Below are 17,989 nucleotides of genomic sequence, written 5' to 3' on the forward strand. Positions count from 1 at the left end.
TGAGAATTTTCAATTTCTTCAGGGACTAAATTGGAAATTAAAAAAACCGGTGATAAAACAACGTGTTAATAGAGTTTTGAGATTGAGATTGAGAGGGATAAGGGTTTTGTAGAATTAAAGGAAGATGAGTGGCAAAGTGTTGTTACTCAGAGGAACACCATTATCGTTATCATCATTGTCGAATCCGAAAATCCAACACAAGTTGTTACAGTTTCGTAGGTTGTCTTCAAAAAAAACTAATTGTTGTTCCTCTCTTGAACCTCCGAATGTGTCTCATTTGGCAAAAACAGCTCATATCTCTCTTACCCCAACTGAGGTTATTCCCATTTTTTTTTTTTTTCCTTTTCAAATTAGAAATATTCTTTTTTAAAATTTCTAATAGTAATGGTGATTCATGTTATTCCAGGTTGAAGAATTTGGTCCTAAAATTCAGCAGGTGATTGGCTGGTACGTGAAATAAAAAACTCTTTTTATTTTATTTGGCTATTTTTATAGTAATTTTATGATAGGATAATTGAGGAACAACACTGGATTCTCAGTGTTAGCCCACCACCTGTTTGTTAAAATACCCCTTCCACCCACCTTTTATTCCAACACTGGATTCATGTTGTTTGGGTCCAATGTTTGTTAGCATGGATGTTTCATTAATGCAAAACAAACTAAATTGAAAGTGTATTTTGTACGATGTTTGATATTGTGTTGCATTTTGCTTGTCGAAATGTGACAGCTCACGAGGCTTAACATTTTGTTTCTAAAGGTACCAAAACTTCAAATTTAGATTGATTTGTGTGTCAGGTTTGGACAGCTGCAGGGTGTTGACCTCCAAAGCGTTGAGCCCTCCATAAGAGCAGGTGCTCTCAAAACCAATATTCTAATTTCTCATTTCATATCCTTGTTTTGGAGTTTCTCTAATGTTTGTTTGCATACATTTTCATGTGACCGAACCTTACTTTTGAAATACAAATATTTTCATGGAGATGGTTTCTTATGTTGTTAAATTTTATTGTATGTTAGTTGTTCATGGTTTGGTTCAGGTAGAAGTAGAAAACCGAACGAAACTGAACCAGAAAAGTATGAACTGAACTAATTATATATTATTAACTCAACGTAGTTGTGTCAGAACTTGAAACTTCCTTTTGTTTAGCATGTAGCAATTTCTGTAGCTTTTTCATCATTGAAATAAAAAATGGACAAGACCTTTCAACCTTATGATTCTCATAGTGACTAAGATTACAAACACAAATAGGTAAGTGAATAAAATAGACGAAAGATGAAAATAAGAAAACAGTCTTCAAGAGATACAATATATAGTTTATTAACTCTTACACGTAGGTGTAGCTTACGATTCATTCATTCTGAATAAATAACTAAAACTAAAGAACAGTGCAGTTAAAAATCTGAAAACTATGTTGTTTATGGGTTTTTCATTTTTTTTCCATGTCTGAAGCACCGCAGGTTTGTGACATTCCAGATTTAGGATTTAGTGTTCGTATAAATTATGATGCTTTTATTTAGGTTTCAGATGTTTCTTAAAGTTGCAAATGACAAGAATCAGCCTTTGTAGCATGTCAGTAACTCTGCAATATAATATTTTTTTATCTAGGATATAAGCTTTAGACAGTTTGTGAAAGTGAATGAATTCCTGACCTGTGAGATAACTGATAGTTTAGTTCACAAATTGTCAAACACTGCTCGATTCGTGAACTATTTGGTGCAAATTGTTCTTTCCGGTGCAGTTTGGTTAGCGAACTGTGTTTAAAATACCAGTTCAGTTTGTGCTGAACTGTACAAAATGGTTCAATTTTTTTTAGTGCAAAGTCGGTTCAGTTTAGCAGTTCGGTTCAGATTTTGGGTTTTTAACAGCCCTTGTTATGAGTTGGTAGGCTGTAGCCTTCATTCATGAACTGAAAACACATGTTTGTATCTATTCTGTATTCACAGAGAAATGTCAGTGCTATTGCTGTCTTACACAAATAGCAAATCAATATTAAATGTTCCATATTATTTGCTTTCTTCTCGTTGCTTTCCTATACTTCACCTTGGTCGTGCAAGTTTGTTTCAATATATTTTATATTTCATACAGTGGAGATTTCGTTTTTTTTTTTTTTTTACAAAGGAGCAAATTTTCTAGGGTGCTCGATTTTTCCACTTTATTTTATCATAAACAAAGGGAAGAAAGGAATAGGGTAGATGAGTATCATGCCCTTACAATAAATTTCCATTATTTAATATATTAAGTGATTCTCTCCTGACATGCCTCTGCACCTGATTTTAATTCCATGAACGTTTTTTAAATGAGTGGTAGAAAACATTGGTGCTTGTTGGCTTGGCTTTAAGTTTTTAGTTTCTAATTTTTTTCATGTTATCTGCAGATACTGAAAACAATTTGCGTGACAATACACCTGAAACATTTGATCAACGGTGAGTTGTTTATTCATTATTTGTAAATTGGGCATATTGCGTAGCCAACTGACGGTGCCTGATAGATTGCTATCCTTGACAGGGATACCATCCTCGCTTCTATTCCAAACTATGAGGAGCCTTACATTAAAGTTCCAAAAGTCCTAAATGTGGACTAGAGTTGCTTAGATGAGTTATTTTGCCTAAAAGAAACTCATGAAGACTATTATCTTGTACCTTGAATTTCTTGGTTCTTTAAATGAAACCATCTCTTATTTTGAATTTTCATGATGGAAATCAGGTCATATGGACTCTGTACTTAAACAAATTTTGAAATCTTCATCATCATAATTTGACAATTATTTAACGTGCGTGATAATGTATTTGTATATATGGATACAAGATTTATCACGAAAATTCAATAGTCCTGCTGAGACTTTCTTCAAGGTAATTTTATGCTTGTTTTGTCAAAATTGACAAAACCTTTTAAAATCTTGATCATCCATACTTGATTGGACAATAGAAATGCGTCTGATCATATGTAATCAATCACGAGCAGCTGATCCATATCTCAATTTTAGAGATCTGGATTTGCTGTTGTAGCAAATTCACACAGTTTGCCGCAGTAGCAAATCTCAGCCATCAATCCATGATATGACGGTTCCAATTCATAGCACGGATTTCAACAATCTCACACAATGTCAGATGTTGACCGTTCACTTCATATCAGACGGTGCAGAACAGCTACAGCGTGCAACTGCGTGTAATATTTGTAAGTTATTTCATAAAGAACAAAAGAAATAACTACTTAAACAGCGGAAACGTAAATTAAAGGATCAAGGCATACCTCCAGCCATTGCTCTTGTTTGAAGAAGTTGAGGCTCTTCTAAACCTTCCACAATCTCACTTTGATGGTGCAAGTCTTCTGAATAGAGATGTTAGGCTTAGGGAGCCAAAACAAATGAAGTTTATATAACTTCTGCCATCAAGAAGTTACTGAACGTGCAAAACAAAACTGCTCCTCCACTCACTCATAATGGGCAGTTACTAAATTTAAGGGAAAGAATAAAGACCATTTTCTGATTAATGGGTAATTACCACTATGTGCACTTAGTGGGTAATTACCACTTATTTAGTTAAATAAATAAATAACTTAATTAGGGAAAAATCCAACATTCTCCCACTTGGTCGACATATTCTTTCACTTACAATAATAAGAAACAAAAACACACGGATCATAGCGACAGGTCCTCTTTAATTGAGTATTATCTTCTATGTATCACAATGTATTATGTCTCTAACCAAATCATATAACTTAATGAATAAACTCATATCATTTATGTTTATTCTGGTTCCAAACTTAATTGATATTTCTCAAAATTAAATGTATACACTTTAGAGATCAAATATGAGAAAATATCATACATAGAGTTTCATAAACTAAAATCGTTCTTACAACGAAAATCAGATATGGGAACCAAGTCCCATACTTTCTACATGATCCTTAAATTTTGACGGCGGCATGCCTTTAGTCAACGGATCAGCAATCATCAATTCAGTGCTAATATGCTCAATAACAATTGTTTGATCTTTAACGCGTTCTCTTATGGCTAAGTACTTAATGTCGATATGCTTACTTCGACTTCCACTTTTATTATTCTTAGCCATAAAAACAGCAGCTGAATTGTCACAGTACATCTTTAGTGGTCTAGAAATTGAATCCACAATTTTCAACCCAGAAATGAAACTCTTCATCCATACACCATGTGATGTAGCCTTAAAACAAGATACGAACTCAGCTTCCATTGTGGAAGTGGCGATCAAGGTTTGCTTTGCGCTTTTCCAAGAAACAGCCCCGCCGGCTAACATAAAAATGTAACCGGATGTTGATTTTCTTGAATCAACGCAACCAGCAAAGTCTGAATCAGAGTAACCTTTAACCTCTAAATCTTCAGTTCGCCTATACATAAGCATGTAGTCTTTGGTTCCTTTAAGGTACCTCATCACTTTCTTTGCAGCTTTCCAGTGTTCCATACCTTGATTACTCTGATATCTGCCTAACATTCCAATAGCAAATGCAATGTCAGGCCGTGTGCAAACCTGAGCATACATTAGGCTTCCAACAGCGGAAGCATATGGAATATTAAGCATTTGTTCCCTTTCAAAGTCGTTCTTCGGGCATTGTTCCAAATGGAACCTATCACCCCTTCACAATAGGTGCTACACTTGGTGAACAATGTTTCATCCGAAACCTCTCTAAGACCTTATTGATATAAGCTTCTTGTGACAAGCCCAGAATTCTATGAACTCTGTCTCTTTGAATCTTAATGCCAATGACATAAGAAGCGTCACCCATATCCTTCATATCAAAACTCTTAGAGAGAAATTGCTTCACCTCATAAAGTAAACCTTTATCATTGGTAGAAAGTAAAATATCATCCACATACAAAATAAGGAAACAAATTTTACTCCCACTGACCTTCTGGTATATACATTGATCCATAATGTTCTCTACAAATCCAAAAGAAGAGATGACATCATGAAATTTTAAATACCATTAACGGGAAGCTTGTTTGAGTCCATAAATGGATTTCTTAAGCTTGCATACCAAATGCTCATCACCACTAGAAGAAAATCCTTCTGGTTGTTTCTTGTAAACCTCTTCTTCTAGATCTCCATTCAAAAATGCAGTTTTCACATCCATTTGATGTAGTTCTAAGTCAAAATAAGCAACTAATGCTAAGATGATGCGAAGAGAATCCTTCTTAGATACAGGGGAAAAAGTCTCCTTGTATTCTATTCCTTCCTTTTGAGTGAATCCTTTGGCAAAGAGTCTAGCTTTATATCTCTCAATGTTGCCTAATGAGTCTTTCTTTGTCTTAAAGACCCATTTACAACCAATGGCTTTCAAACCATTAGGCAACTCGACAAGATCCCAGACTCCATTAGATGCCAATGAATTCATCTCATCTATCATAACATCATACCATAAATTCGACTCTCTCTAGTAGATTTCCTTAATGTTGGTTCAACATTTTCCGGAGGATCATGTTGCTCAACCATTTGTTCAACAATTTCTGGAAATTCTTGAACATCTTTATTTACTAGATTGTTATCGGCCGCTTGTGGAACTTCAACAATTGATTGTCTAATACCCATTTGATCTTGAGGGGCACTCTGAATGACAATCAATCTGTCACTTGAAGTGGACGGTTCAGCATCAATTTGACTTTTATCAGAACCAGTGTCCTGAAATTGATTGCTCCCACTAATCAAGTCATTTTCAAGAAACTTTGCATTTCTTGATTCCACAATCCTAGTGCTATGAGATGGACAATAGAACCTATACCCTTTAGAATTTTCGGCATATCCAATGAAATACCCACTTATAGTTATAGGGTCTAGTTTCTTTTCTTGTGGATTGTAAACTCTTACTTCAGACGGGCATCCCCAAACGCGTATATGACGCAAACTCGGTTTCCAACCTTTAAATAACTCAAACGGTGTCTTTGGGACAGCCTTGGTTGGAACACGGTTCAATATATACACTTCCGTTTTAAGAGCTTCAGTCCACAAGGACTTTGGAAGTTTTGAGTTGCTATGCATACTCCTAACCATGTCCATTAAAGTTCGGTTTCTTCTTTCTGACACCCCATTCTGGTCCGGAGAACCAGGCATGGTATATTGGGCAACAATCCCATTTTCTTGAAGAAACTTCGCAAATGGACCCATGGCTTGTCCATCCTCAGTATATCTACCATAATATTCTCCACCTCTATCAGTTCTCACGATTTTAATTTGCTTTTCGCATTGTTTTTCTACTTCAGCCTTAAAAACTTTAAAGGCATCCAATGCTTCGTACTTATTATGAAGCAAGTAGACATGCATATATCGTGAGTAATCATCAATGAAAGAGATAAAGTATTTCGGACCTGGTATATCCATATCTGGACAACATATATCTGAATGTATGATTTCTAATATTTCAGAACTCCTCTTTGCACCTTTCTTATACTTGTTAGTCTGCTTTCCCTTAATGCAGTTTACACAAGTTTCAAAATCAGTGAAATCTAAAGTACCAAGTACTCCATCATTCACTAGTCTTTTGATTCTCTGAATGGAGATATGTCCTAATCTCCGGTGCCACAAAATAGAGGATTCCTCATTTATAAAACAACGTTTAGTTCCAGCGTGAACATGCATAACATTATTAGTGGCATTATTTTGCAAATTAATTGAGAAAAGACCATCGGATAATACACCATTTCCAACAAAATTAGATTTATAAAACAAATTGAAAGATGTTTCATAAAAATTGAAAGAGTATCCCAAAGGTACAAGTCTTGAAATGGAAATTAAATTTCTAGAAAAATTAGGAACATAAAAAGTCTTTTCCAAATTTAAAACAAAGCCACTACTTAAAACTAAATTGCATGTTCCAACAGCCTCCACATGAGAACGCATCTTGCTTCCTGAATAGATGCCTTGCTCACTTGGAAGTGGTTTCCTTAGGCTTGTCATACCCTGCAAGGTATTCGAAACATGGATTGTAGAACCAGAATCAATCCACCATGTGTTATAAATAACATTAATCATATTAGACTCATAACAAACAAGTGAGATTGATTTACCTTTGTTTTCAAGCCATTTCTGAAACTTAGGGCAATCCTTCTTCATGTGTCCCTTCTTTTTACAAAAGAAACACTTGGATTCTTTCTTAATTCCACCTTGAGGTGGTATTTTGCCTTTCCCCTTATGTTTTGCTTGATTCATGTTCTTTCTTTCAGTTGCAACAAAAACACTCTCACTTTTTTTCCATAGTCAACCTTCCTTCTTCTTGAACACACATGGTCAGGAGTTCATTAATTGACCATTCGTCCTTATGTGTGTTATAAGATATCTTGAAAGGTCCATATTCAGGTGGAAGAGAGTTCAGAATGTAGTGCAAAAAAAGAATCAGACATATCAACCTCAAGAGTCTTTAGTTGTGCTGCTAAGTCCCTCATTTGCATGATGTGCTCACGCACACCTTTCACAGTGATAAGCTTCATGGATGTAAACTTCATTATAAGGGTGCTAGCAAGTGCCTTATCTGATGTTTTGATTGTTCATCAATAGCTTTAAGCAATGCTTGGACATTATCATGCTGATCGACACAACCACGGATACTAGCAGAGATGTTGGTCTTTATGAACATCACACTGAGACGGTTAGACCACTCCCACATTTCATAAAGATCACGTCTTCCTGAAGGCTAGTTTCAGTAACTGTAGGTGGTTCGTCTTTCTGAATAGCATAATCGATATCCATCCACCCTAAGTGAAGAAGAATTCTCTCCTTCCACACCTTATAGTTTTCACCCCTTAGTTCGGGAATTTCACACTTAAAATCAGAAAAATTTATAGGCTGCATAGCTGCAAAAATTAAACATACATGCTTATAATTAAAATTGAGACTACTAAACAAATATCATGTTTTACCAACGTAAATCATGTTTCAAACTATGAACCTAGTGACATAAAATTTACCTGTGGGCTAAAATTTTATTCAATTAGATTCATATAACCGAATGACAAAACTATCAATTTATGTTCCTTTTTCTAATTCCTGAGGGTAAGTTAGAAAATATAAATTGATATTTCATCCTAATTAATTATACAAAACATAACAAAAATTTCTGTGGGATAAGATTTACCATGTTCAATATAATTAATTACCATCAATGTCACAACTATGATATTCTTAAACACTTAATATATAATTTTGCATAATTAAAGATGCTGTGGCTACTGCCTAATTAATTAAAATTATATAGATCATCTAGACATTTAACTTAAAATAAATTACATAAACCGTAAGCAATTTATTTTAATGTATACAATTGTATGATTAGGCATAAATATCATACAACATACAAACACTAAGTGTCATATTCGTAACACACATGAAATAAGCATATGATACTACCACCACGCAACAATGCAGGTACCAAATATAACATATAGTGATACAAATATATTTATGTTGAACTGCATCATGAAGCTAAAACAAATAAACCATGACTCAATTGCATAGCATTTTATTATTATAATAATAAAATCAAGCAATGCAAATCAAATTGGTCGCAGCAATTAAAAAGTCTATGGCAACAGCAGTAGAACAGAAATGCAAACCGTAACTGCCAATAAATTATGATAATAATATATGGCACTAAAATTGGTAATACTAAGTGCTTGAGTCGGTTCGGGAAAATGAATTTAAAAATTATAAGCATACATCTTCAACCTCTTGAAAGGTCTGTTGACCCGATTGAAAACATAGCAGACCCAGTTTTAACAAATTTCGATTTCATAATCATTTTAACACCAAAAATAAAAATGTTTTACTTTATGAGCTCAACGTTTCGGTGTATCTAAAGAGCTAAAATATGAAATTGAAAATTATCATATTCAAGCAAAAAAAACTCAAAATCAGAACACGAAAAGCAAGGCAAAGGTTTTCAATTGCTCTGATACCACATGTAAGTTATTTCCTAAAGAACAAAAGAAATAAGTACTTAAACAGCGGAAACGTAAATTAAAGGATCAAGGCATACCTCCAGTCATTGCTCTTGTTTGAAGAAGTTGAGGCTCTTCTAAACCTTCCACAATCTCACTTTGATGGTGCAAGTCTTCTGAATAGAGATGTTAGGATTAGGGAACCAAAACAAATGAAGTGCACTCCTTTATATAACTTCTGCCATCAAGAAGTTACTGAACGTGCAAAACAAAACTGCTCCTCCACTCACTCATAATGGACAGTTACTAAATTTAAGGGAAAGAATAAAGACCATTTTCTAATTAATGGATAATTACCACTATGTGCACTTAGTGAGTAATTACCACTTATTTATTTAAATAAATAAATAACTTAATTAGGGAAAAATCCAACAATATTTACAACAGAAAATCCTCATCCGCACAATTTTAGTGACTATAACTAGAATGATGAGTGACACCTTTGTTAATATTGGTGGGGCATATGTATCTCTTATTTTTGCGCTGCTTTAGTCCTTTAAAAGAATGATGATATCAAAAAATTGATTACAATATTTTAAATTTATAACTTAATCATTTATAAATGGGGAATTAGTCACTTTAGTCCCTGAATGGGAAATGAATAGTCACTTTAGTCCCTGAATGCAGAGAAATTGCAAAACAGTCCCTGAATGTAGACCCTGTTGGTCAATTTCAGGGACTAAAGTGACTAACGGAGTCTACAATTTAGGACTAAATTGACTAACGGAGTCTGCATTCAGAGACTAAATTGACTAACAGAGTCTACATTTAGGGACTATTTTGCAACTTATCTGCATTCAAGGACTAAAGTGACGACTCTTTTCATATTCAGGGACAAAAGTGACTAATTTCCCTTTATAAATTATAACACACAATCACATGTTCTATTAACTTAAATGAATTACTTAACCATTATTTGTAACTTCCTTTAAAAAAATACTATATATAACTTATTCCAAAGCGAGCCACACTTATTTGGCGGTTTCCTTTTAATAATTCCTCTCATTAACTTTTAATAATTAAATGGTGTCAAGTCGAACCACCACCTTTGATTTAATTATCTCCCTTACATTGTGATGAGTGGATTGGGGCTATTTTAAGCATATTATATTATATTGAAGATAAGATTTCATAAAAAATTGGAAACAGTGAACCATTCAATAATGGTGAACCGAGAGCGATGAGAAATGTCGCATTTTGGAAAGATCTCAAGCAAAAAGATTTGCTGTCGTCCTACTTTCTTTATATTATGTGTTGAGGGTCCTTCTTTGCTTTTAAAAATAGCGAAGGTGAGAGGTGTCATCCATGATATTAAGTTGTGTCGAGGATTTCTATCCTCACACAACTTTTATTCGTTGAAAAAGTGAAGGAAAATAGCGAGAAACCAATTTAAATTTCAATTAAATTGGCGTGACACTACCATTACAAGGGGTTGGTTGCATGTAAAATAGAGAAACGGCAATGAAGTCGTGCGTCAAACAAGTTATGTTGCAGTTTAGTGGGATACGTAGGATATGGGAGTGTTAAAGTACAATGTCGATGCGGCTAGAATTGAAACGTTTTGTGAGGCAACAAAGGTGAATTTATTCAAGTTAAAACTTTGTTCAAATGCACAACTTTGACACCCAAAGAGGTTGAGAGGTTTGGTCTTTTGGAAGCTATTATTTGGTTGTAAAAAATAGATTTTCACATGTGTTACCACTTACCATCGAGAGAGACCGCAAGTCAGTAGTTGATGACATCAGTGGGAATCTACAAGATGTGAGTGAATATGGTTCTATTTTATCCGTAAAACCTCATTAAATATTTCTCAAAACCATATGATTAGTTGTATCACGGAAGAGATAGACATGGTTGAGATACGTCTAGATCGTTAATGCAATCACCCTTGACAATGCATTGTAAAAGAAAAAGGGTTAATAGTGTTTTATCCCCTGAAATATAGGTCATTTCCGGGTTTACTCCCTGTAATTTATTTTTTTGTTTTCGTCTTGTAAAAAAAAATACCCCCCTAATAGACCATTCAAAAACCAAAATTTTTGAAAAAAAAAAATTCTTCTAAAAATGGCCTATTAGAGGGGTATTCTGAAGAAAAAAATTACAAAGACGAAAACAAAAAAAAAATTACAGGGGGTAAACCCAAAAATGACATATATTACGGGGGTAAAGCACGGTTAACCCAAGAAAAATATATAGTGTGAAGGTAGACCCATAAAAAACCCATAAAGATAAACACAATATTCAAACCTTGCTAATTAACTTCTCTTTGTAAAAATCTAAAGGCAGAAACTCTATTGATGATTTCAATTAAAACCCAAAAACTCCCCTTTTGTGCGTTATTCCATCTCGTTTGATATATATTGTAAAGGTTCGTTTTTTATTTATTTAAATGCTAATTTGTTGTTGTGGTTGTTGTTTTGGTGACTACTAAATTGTTGTTCATGGTGGTTGTTGTTGTTGATTCATGAATTTAATCAATTTCATTTGGGTTTGTTTGTTGCTGATTATATGGATTTAATGGATTCATGGATTTGAATGTTGATAAATTTTGATCAATTTTTATGTATTTAAATGTTGATTGAAGAATTAGATTTTGGTTGAATTGAATTTTGAGGTTTATGTGTTTGAAGATTAATAAATATAATGAATGTGTGTGATGATGTTGTTGAAGATGACGAAGGTCGTTGAAGATGATGAAGGTCATGAAGAAGGGAAGCAGAAGAAGAAAAGGAAAAAAATATGTTTTAGATTTTGGCCCTGTTTAGATTAGCTTATTTTAGAGCTTATGCAAAACAGCTTATGCAAATAAATATGCCTATATGTATTATTTTAAAGCTTGTTAATGTAGTTTATGAACAAACAGTTTATGAAGGTATAATTTTCGTTAGTGAGAACTTATGAATTAAGATAAAAACTTATTTATTTGCATAAGCTCTTTTTCATAAGCTCAAAATAAGCTCAATCCAAACGAGGCCTACTATTAGAACCAATGGACTTATATGTTCTAAGGACTTATTTTCTCTCAAAACTATCGAACGGTCAAGATTAAAAAACCTATTTTTTTTTCTAAAAACTATCGAACGGTCAAGATTAAAAAAATTAGGCTAAACTACAGTTTTGACCCCCTAACTTTACCAATGTTGCGATTTTGACCCCCTATTAAAAAAATGAAAATTTTGTCCCCTATGTTTTAGCCCCTTTGCAAAAGTGACCTTTTGACTTAGTCAATGCTTATGCGGCATGCCACATGTGTAATTATTAATTTTTTAAAAAATTAAAATGCCACACGTGTATATATTGAATTTAAAAAATGAAAAAAGAAAAGGAAATTGAAAAATCTAAAAAAAAATAAAATAATCTCCTCTCTCCTCAAGCATAACTCTATTTTTTTTCTCTCTTTTTCTTCTCTCCTCTATCCAGGTTTTTTTTTAAAAAAAAAAACTCACCATTTTCTTCATATCTTCATCTTCTTCTTCACTATATCTTCATACAATCACCATAAAAAAAAAATTCAGATTTAAAAAAAAAATGAAATCATCATTTTCATACATTCATCATACAATCTAAAAAAAGAAGAAATTAAAAAAAAAAAAAAACTCAAATCCCAATTCATTTCTTCATCTTCATTGACACGAAAACTTCTCCATAATTCCATTCAAATTATTCATCATCTTCTTCATAATTTCTGGGTGCCATAGACACTTTCGAACCTAACCCAAAAATACATCAACAAAGCTTACAAATCCAAAGCCCTAGAACTCCACCCTGACAAACGCCCCGATGACCCCAACGCCGCCGCCAATTTCCAACAACTTCGAACTTCCTACGATATCCTCAAAGATGAAAAAGCTCGCAAATTATTCGACTATCTTCTCTGTGTCAAGCACGAAAATCAACGTCGTGAATCATTGCGAGATGGAAAACGCTGCAAAATGGTTTTCGATCTTAAAAAGAGAGAGCGTGAAGCTTTTTCTCCAGATTCTGCGGCGAGAGGGAGGGAAGAGGAGGATAAGATTGCGAAGAAGTTGAATGATGAGATTGTCAGGATTCGTGCTATGCATGCGAAGAAAGCGGGAGCTGGTTATGCTCTTGAAGGATGATTTGAAGATGTTGTTATTAAAAGGAGTAAGAAAAAGGGTTCTGCTCTTGTTGTCATGGCTTTGATGATGAAGATGAGGGTTGGAATTAAATTTTTCCTGGTTATGATTGGAATCGTAAAGCCCCATCCTTTTTCCTTTCCTTTTAATTTTGAATATTTTATTTTATTTTTTAATTCCATTTTCATTTATTTAATTTAAAAAATGATTATATGGATTTTTAAATTTTTAAAAATTAATGTGGCATGCCACGTAGGCATTGACTAAGTCAAAATTGGCCAAAAGGTCACTTTTGCAAAGGGGCTAAAACTTAGGGGGCAAAATTTTCATTTTTTTTAATAGGCGTCCAAAATCGCAACATTGACAAAGTTAGGGACCAAATCGAACGTTTTACAAGTTATGGACCAAAATGAAATCAACAAATTAGTTAGTTGACGATATTATCAATTTAGTTAGGTGAGTACAATAGATCGGTTATGCTCCATTCCTCAAAAAAAAAATCGGTTATGCTCCTGAACCGGTATCTTTTCCTTTTCGGTGGATTGAGGCAAGTGCAACGCCTGTTTTTTATTGATATCAATTTAGTTAGGTAAGTACAATAGATCGGTTATGCTCCACTCCTCAAAAAAAAAAAAAAATCAGTTATGCTGCTGAACCGGTATCTTTTCCTTTTCGGTGGATTGAGGCAAGAGTAGCGCCTGTTTTTTATTGAAAAAAAATATATAAATATATATATATTTAATAATATTGCAGGATCAATGATTCGACATGGGACCACTTAACAAATGCAACATGGAAGTATCCAATAGGATAAGTTTTTTTTTTTTTTTTCCATTAAAAAAAGTTGTTTATTTTTTAGAGGAAATGACAAGTTGCTTGTGCGATACTCATGGTTAATAACTATTAAAAGTTTCTTTAAAAAAAAAATTAACTATTAAAAGATGCATTAAGAAAAGCTCCCTTAACAAAAATTATTAAAAAAAGGTAGCGAAATTGAAGGAGCAAGTGGAGTAATTTTTTATTATATTTTAGTTGATATTTTTTTATTGAAAAGTGTTAATCGGTGCCCCGGACACTAGTTAAGGATATTAAAAAATGAAATTATATAGTAGTTATTGCATTGAAAAAATTGTATAATGAATCCATAAAAAATCAAAAAAATTATTTTTTAGTAATAACTTCTTTTTTTGGTATCTTTAACAAGTGCTCAGAGGCGTCAGTTAGTATGACCCTTTTTTAGTTATCACTAGCGTGCTCGTCTTTCCGCTCTTTTTACTGCGCTAAAATTTGAAAATTATGAACTATGTTTTTTTTGTGAAATTTTGACTTTGATTAAAACAAAAAATAATGTTTGTTGTTTTCAAGTTATAAAAAACCAAATTAAACATCATTATCTATTTCAATAACACAAACAATATAACAAAAAAAATCTAAATTTTTTTTTATGACACCAACAACAATCTTTATTATAGAAAAAGTTGTTTAAGGGTATAATTTGGATAATAAAAAAATTAAGTATAAATATACTCATTTAGTTTGTTACACTTTTTAAATGAAAAAGGAAAAAAAATATCAGACATATATATATATATATATATATATATATATATATATCGTGTTTGTTATATTTTTTTAATATTTAAATTTATTCTTATCTATTTGTTACATGTGTTATTTGTATTGAAAATTGAGGGTATTTTTGAAAAGAGAAAAAGTCAGCCAGAAAATGCTGAAAGAGGTTGTTTTCTTTATATATAGTATAGATTCCATCACGTTTTCTTTAAGATGTTTGAACTTTAAAAAATCGATATCTGATCCGAAAATCGACTAATCCGAAAGAACCAATTTCACCGTCTATTTGCGGGTGTTCCATCTGGACTTGACCATCAAATTAGCATCAGAGGGAATCACATCTTAGACCTTAAGAGAAACACAACTCCAAGATCTAAAACCAACCAAAATTCATGCTTTCAAGAGTCAAATTTTACCAAAATGTTTCTAAATCGTGCATTCTTTTTTCTAATGCATGAAAGAAACTGAGAAAATTTATTACGTGAAATATTATTGATCGATATGTTTCAAGTGAGGGTACAATTCAATTCAAAAAATTTCAAAATATCCCGAAGAAAATCCGCAATTATAAGATTTATCCATCTTATATATTTGGGGATAAAGATTAACGGATTGGACTAATTTGATTGACGAAAACATTTTTTGGGGACCAAATCATACGTTTTACGAGTTATGGGACCCAACTGAAATTAAGAAATTAGTTACAGAATCAAATAATCAATTTAATTAGGTGAGTATGATGGATCGGTTATGCTCTTGAATCAATATCTTTTCCATTTCCGTGGATTGAGGCAAGCATAGCGCTTGTTTTTTTTTTAAAAAAATTTTATTTAATAATATTGTTGGCTGAATGATTCGACATGGGACCAAGTTTTTTTTTTTTTTCCATTAAAAGAAATTGTTTATTTTTTAGAGGAAAGGACAAGTTGTTTATGCTCATAATTAACTATTAAAAGATTTTTTTAAAGTTCATGTGAGCTTAGCTCATTTGATAAAAGATAATGCATAATATATATCGGATTTAAACATCAAATGCCTCATTTATTCACATTTAAGATGAAATTCTTTAGCCGCTAGGCTACTTGACCAAACACTAATCTTTCAAAAAAAAAAAAATTAACTATTAAAAGGTAGCGAAATTGAAGCAGCAAGTGGAGTACTTTTTTATTATATTTTAGATGTTATATTTTTTTATTTATCATTCCATCACGTTTTCTTTAAGATGTTTGAACTTTAAACATTTTTTTTTAAATTCGGTATCCGATCTAAAAACCGACTAATCTAAAATAATAAATTTCACCGTCTATTTGCGGGTGTTTCATTTGGACTTGACCATCAAATTGACATCAGAAGGAATCAAATCTTAGACCTTAAGAGAAACACAACTCTAAGATCTCAAACTAACCAAAATTCATGCTTTTAGGAGTCAAATTTTACCAAAATGTTTCTAAATCGTGTTTTCTTTTTTCTAATGCATGAAAGAAACAGAGAAAATTTATTACGTAAAATATTATTGATCGATGTGTTTCAAGTGAGTGTACAATTCAATTCAACATCTTCAAAGTATCCTAAAGAATATCCACAGTTATCTTTATTGCATCTTCTTTGTATGAACTCGGGAGAATGAATCAAACCTAAAGTTTAATCTATATACACATTTTTCAAAATTTATTTGTGCAATCATCGTGATGTCATCTTTATCCTTTTCAAAATTTGCAGCATTTAACAAAAGATCTAACGTTAATAAAACTCGGTGTGTTAAAGTGTCTGCTTCAGTTCACCTAAACATATTTTATTTAACTAAATTTTTTTGAAATCGTTGAAAAAAGCATCCAAACATGAAATCATATGGGTACAACGGGAAATAGGAAATACAATGAAGGATATATTTGTAAATACATTTGGAGAGATGGACTATAAATAAACCTCAACCCATTCCCTCTTCTCATCACTTATTCCATTTTTCTTCACAAGTCTACATACTTAAATTAGGTTATGTCCCTTACTAATCTTATAGTACATCATTTTTGTGTTACTTCTATTTATTTTTAATTATTTGATGTTTTGTATCTATTGTGCAAAAAAAAAATAAAAAAATTATTAGATGTTTTATAACACATCATTTTTAACAACTAATAAAAAAATTGTGCAAATTTGTTTGGAGTGCATAATTTAATTTTCTGATTTGGGCATGCAGGTGCTGTAAATTTGAACTTAAGTTGCAATGGGTTATGAGAAGCTTGACGTGAAGATTGTGGTGGTTGGTCATGTGGATTCTGAGAAATCAACTGAGGAACCCAACAAGGCTGTTGCTGTGGAGGAGAACCAAGCTGATGAGATAAATGTTATATGAGGTCCTTAACGACCTCAGTGTGCCAAAAGGGGAACTAGAAAATTAGTAATGTTGAAATAAATAATCTGGTACCCCTTGTCTATTTCATTGTCATGTTATGTTATGTTCATTGAGATGAGAGTCATAGTAAAGACTGAAGAGTACCCTTCTGATCTTGTATCACTTTCACTCAAAGTTAATTAAATATGCATGTCTGTTAATTTTTCTCTTATGCTAATTAAGAAGTGGTTCTCTTTCTTATATTTTTTTCTCTTATGCTAATTTTTCAGATAGGTCCTTTCTATCAACCTCCGTTAAGCCAAAGTTGATCTGTCCGTTAAGCCAAACTCGAAACAAACTCAAAACTTAAAGGACCTATCTGAAACCTTATAAACTTAAAAGATCTATCCGAAACAAACTCAAAACTTAAAGGACCTATCTGAAATCTTAGAAACATAAAGGACCTATCTGAAACAAACGTGAAACTTAAAGGACCCAGGGAGGTATTTGACCTATAAAATAAGAATAGTAATAATAAAAGTAGAGTAGTGTGTGCATTAAAGTGTTAAAAGAAAAAAAAGATATTTAATAAAAAATAACATTTTTAATCTTAAAACAATGAATATGTGGGAATTTTTTAGAAGGGGCTAGTAATGGTATTTTTATAGTATTTAGTTTCCTTAAGTCTTATAGTGGATGGATATTAAAATATATATATATATATATATATATATATATATATATATAGGGGGCGAGAATGAGTTTGTTATGTGAGAATGGTAAGAATGAATCTGAACCATTAGATTAAAATGTATTGTTTAGATTAGAGCACCAAATTAAAAAAGGTCACATGTTCTTTCATCTCTTTGGCTCTGTTTGGTAAGACCATAAAAAGAGCTTATAGCTTATAGCGGATAGCTTATAAGTCCGTTTGACAAAATAAGCTCTGTTTGGTAACTTTTTTTACAATGAGCTTATAGCTTATTTCACGAATTTCCACGAGCTTATAAGCTATTTTTCAGACGCTATTC

General features: G+C 32.5%; 1 protein-coding gene and 3 long non-coding RNA genes across 4 annotated transcripts; 3 read left to right on the forward strand and 1 right to left on the reverse strand.

The window, feature by feature from the left end:
- The first annotated feature begins 94 nt into the window (after positions 1-94).
- LOC146958092 (glutamyl-tRNA(Gln) amidotransferase subunit C, chloroplastic/mitochondrial-like) lies at positions 95-2,851 on the forward strand. The gene is made up of 5 exons (XM_085741234.1): positions 95-316; positions 407-447; positions 796-851; positions 2,373-2,421; positions 2,504-2,851. The coding sequence occupies exons 1-5, from the start codon at positions 125-127 to the stop codon at positions 2,577-2,579; spliced, it is 414 nt and encodes a 137-aa protein (XP_085597360.1). The 5' UTR covers positions 95-124; the 3' UTR covers positions 2,580-2,851.
- Positions 2,852-6,664: 3,813 nt separating this feature from the next.
- LOC146958093 (uncharacterized) lies at positions 6,665-7,814 on the reverse strand. Its single transcript, XR_015024992.1, has 2 exons — positions 7,032-7,814; positions 6,665-6,924 (listed from the first exon to the last, which is right to left on the reverse strand). It is a non-coding gene; the product is annotated as an uncharacterized LOC146958093 (long non-coding RNA).
- A 2,364-nt stretch (positions 7,815-10,178) lies between these two features.
- Positions 10,179-13,116, forward strand: LOC146958094 (uncharacterized). Its single transcript, XR_015024993.1, has 2 exons — positions 10,179-11,325; positions 11,629-13,116. It is a non-coding gene; the product is annotated as an uncharacterized LOC146958094 (long non-coding RNA).
- A 3,457-nt stretch (positions 13,117-16,573) lies between these two features.
- LOC146958095 (uncharacterized) lies at positions 16,574-17,219 on the forward strand. Its single transcript, XR_015024994.1, has 2 exons — positions 16,574-16,618; positions 16,824-17,219. It is a non-coding gene; the product is annotated as an uncharacterized LOC146958095 (long non-coding RNA).
- The last annotated feature ends 770 nt before the right edge of the window (positions 17,220-17,989 follow it).

This window comes from Medicago sativa, chromosome 1 (genome assembly GCF_051527215.1).
Source record: "Medicago sativa cultivar Bolivia chromosome 1, Bolivia_mono, whole genome shotgun sequence".
NCBI lineage: Eukaryota > Viridiplantae > Streptophyta > Magnoliopsida > Fabales > Fabaceae > Medicago > Medicago sativa.

Bases quoted from the DNA above. Each gene is read 5' to 3' on its own strand.
- LOC146958092 (XM_085741234.1), top strand. From the start codon at position 125: ATGAGTGGCAAAGTGTTGTTACTCAGAGGAACACCATTATCGTTATCA. The intron at 317-406 runs GTTATTCCCATT...ATGTTATTCCAG, and splicing joins TCTCTCTTACCCCAACTGAG to GTTGAAGAATTTGGTCCTAA. The intron at 2,422-2,503 runs GTGAGTTGTTTA...TATCCTTGACAG, and splicing joins CCTGAAACATTTGATCAACG to GGATACCATCCTCGCTTCTA.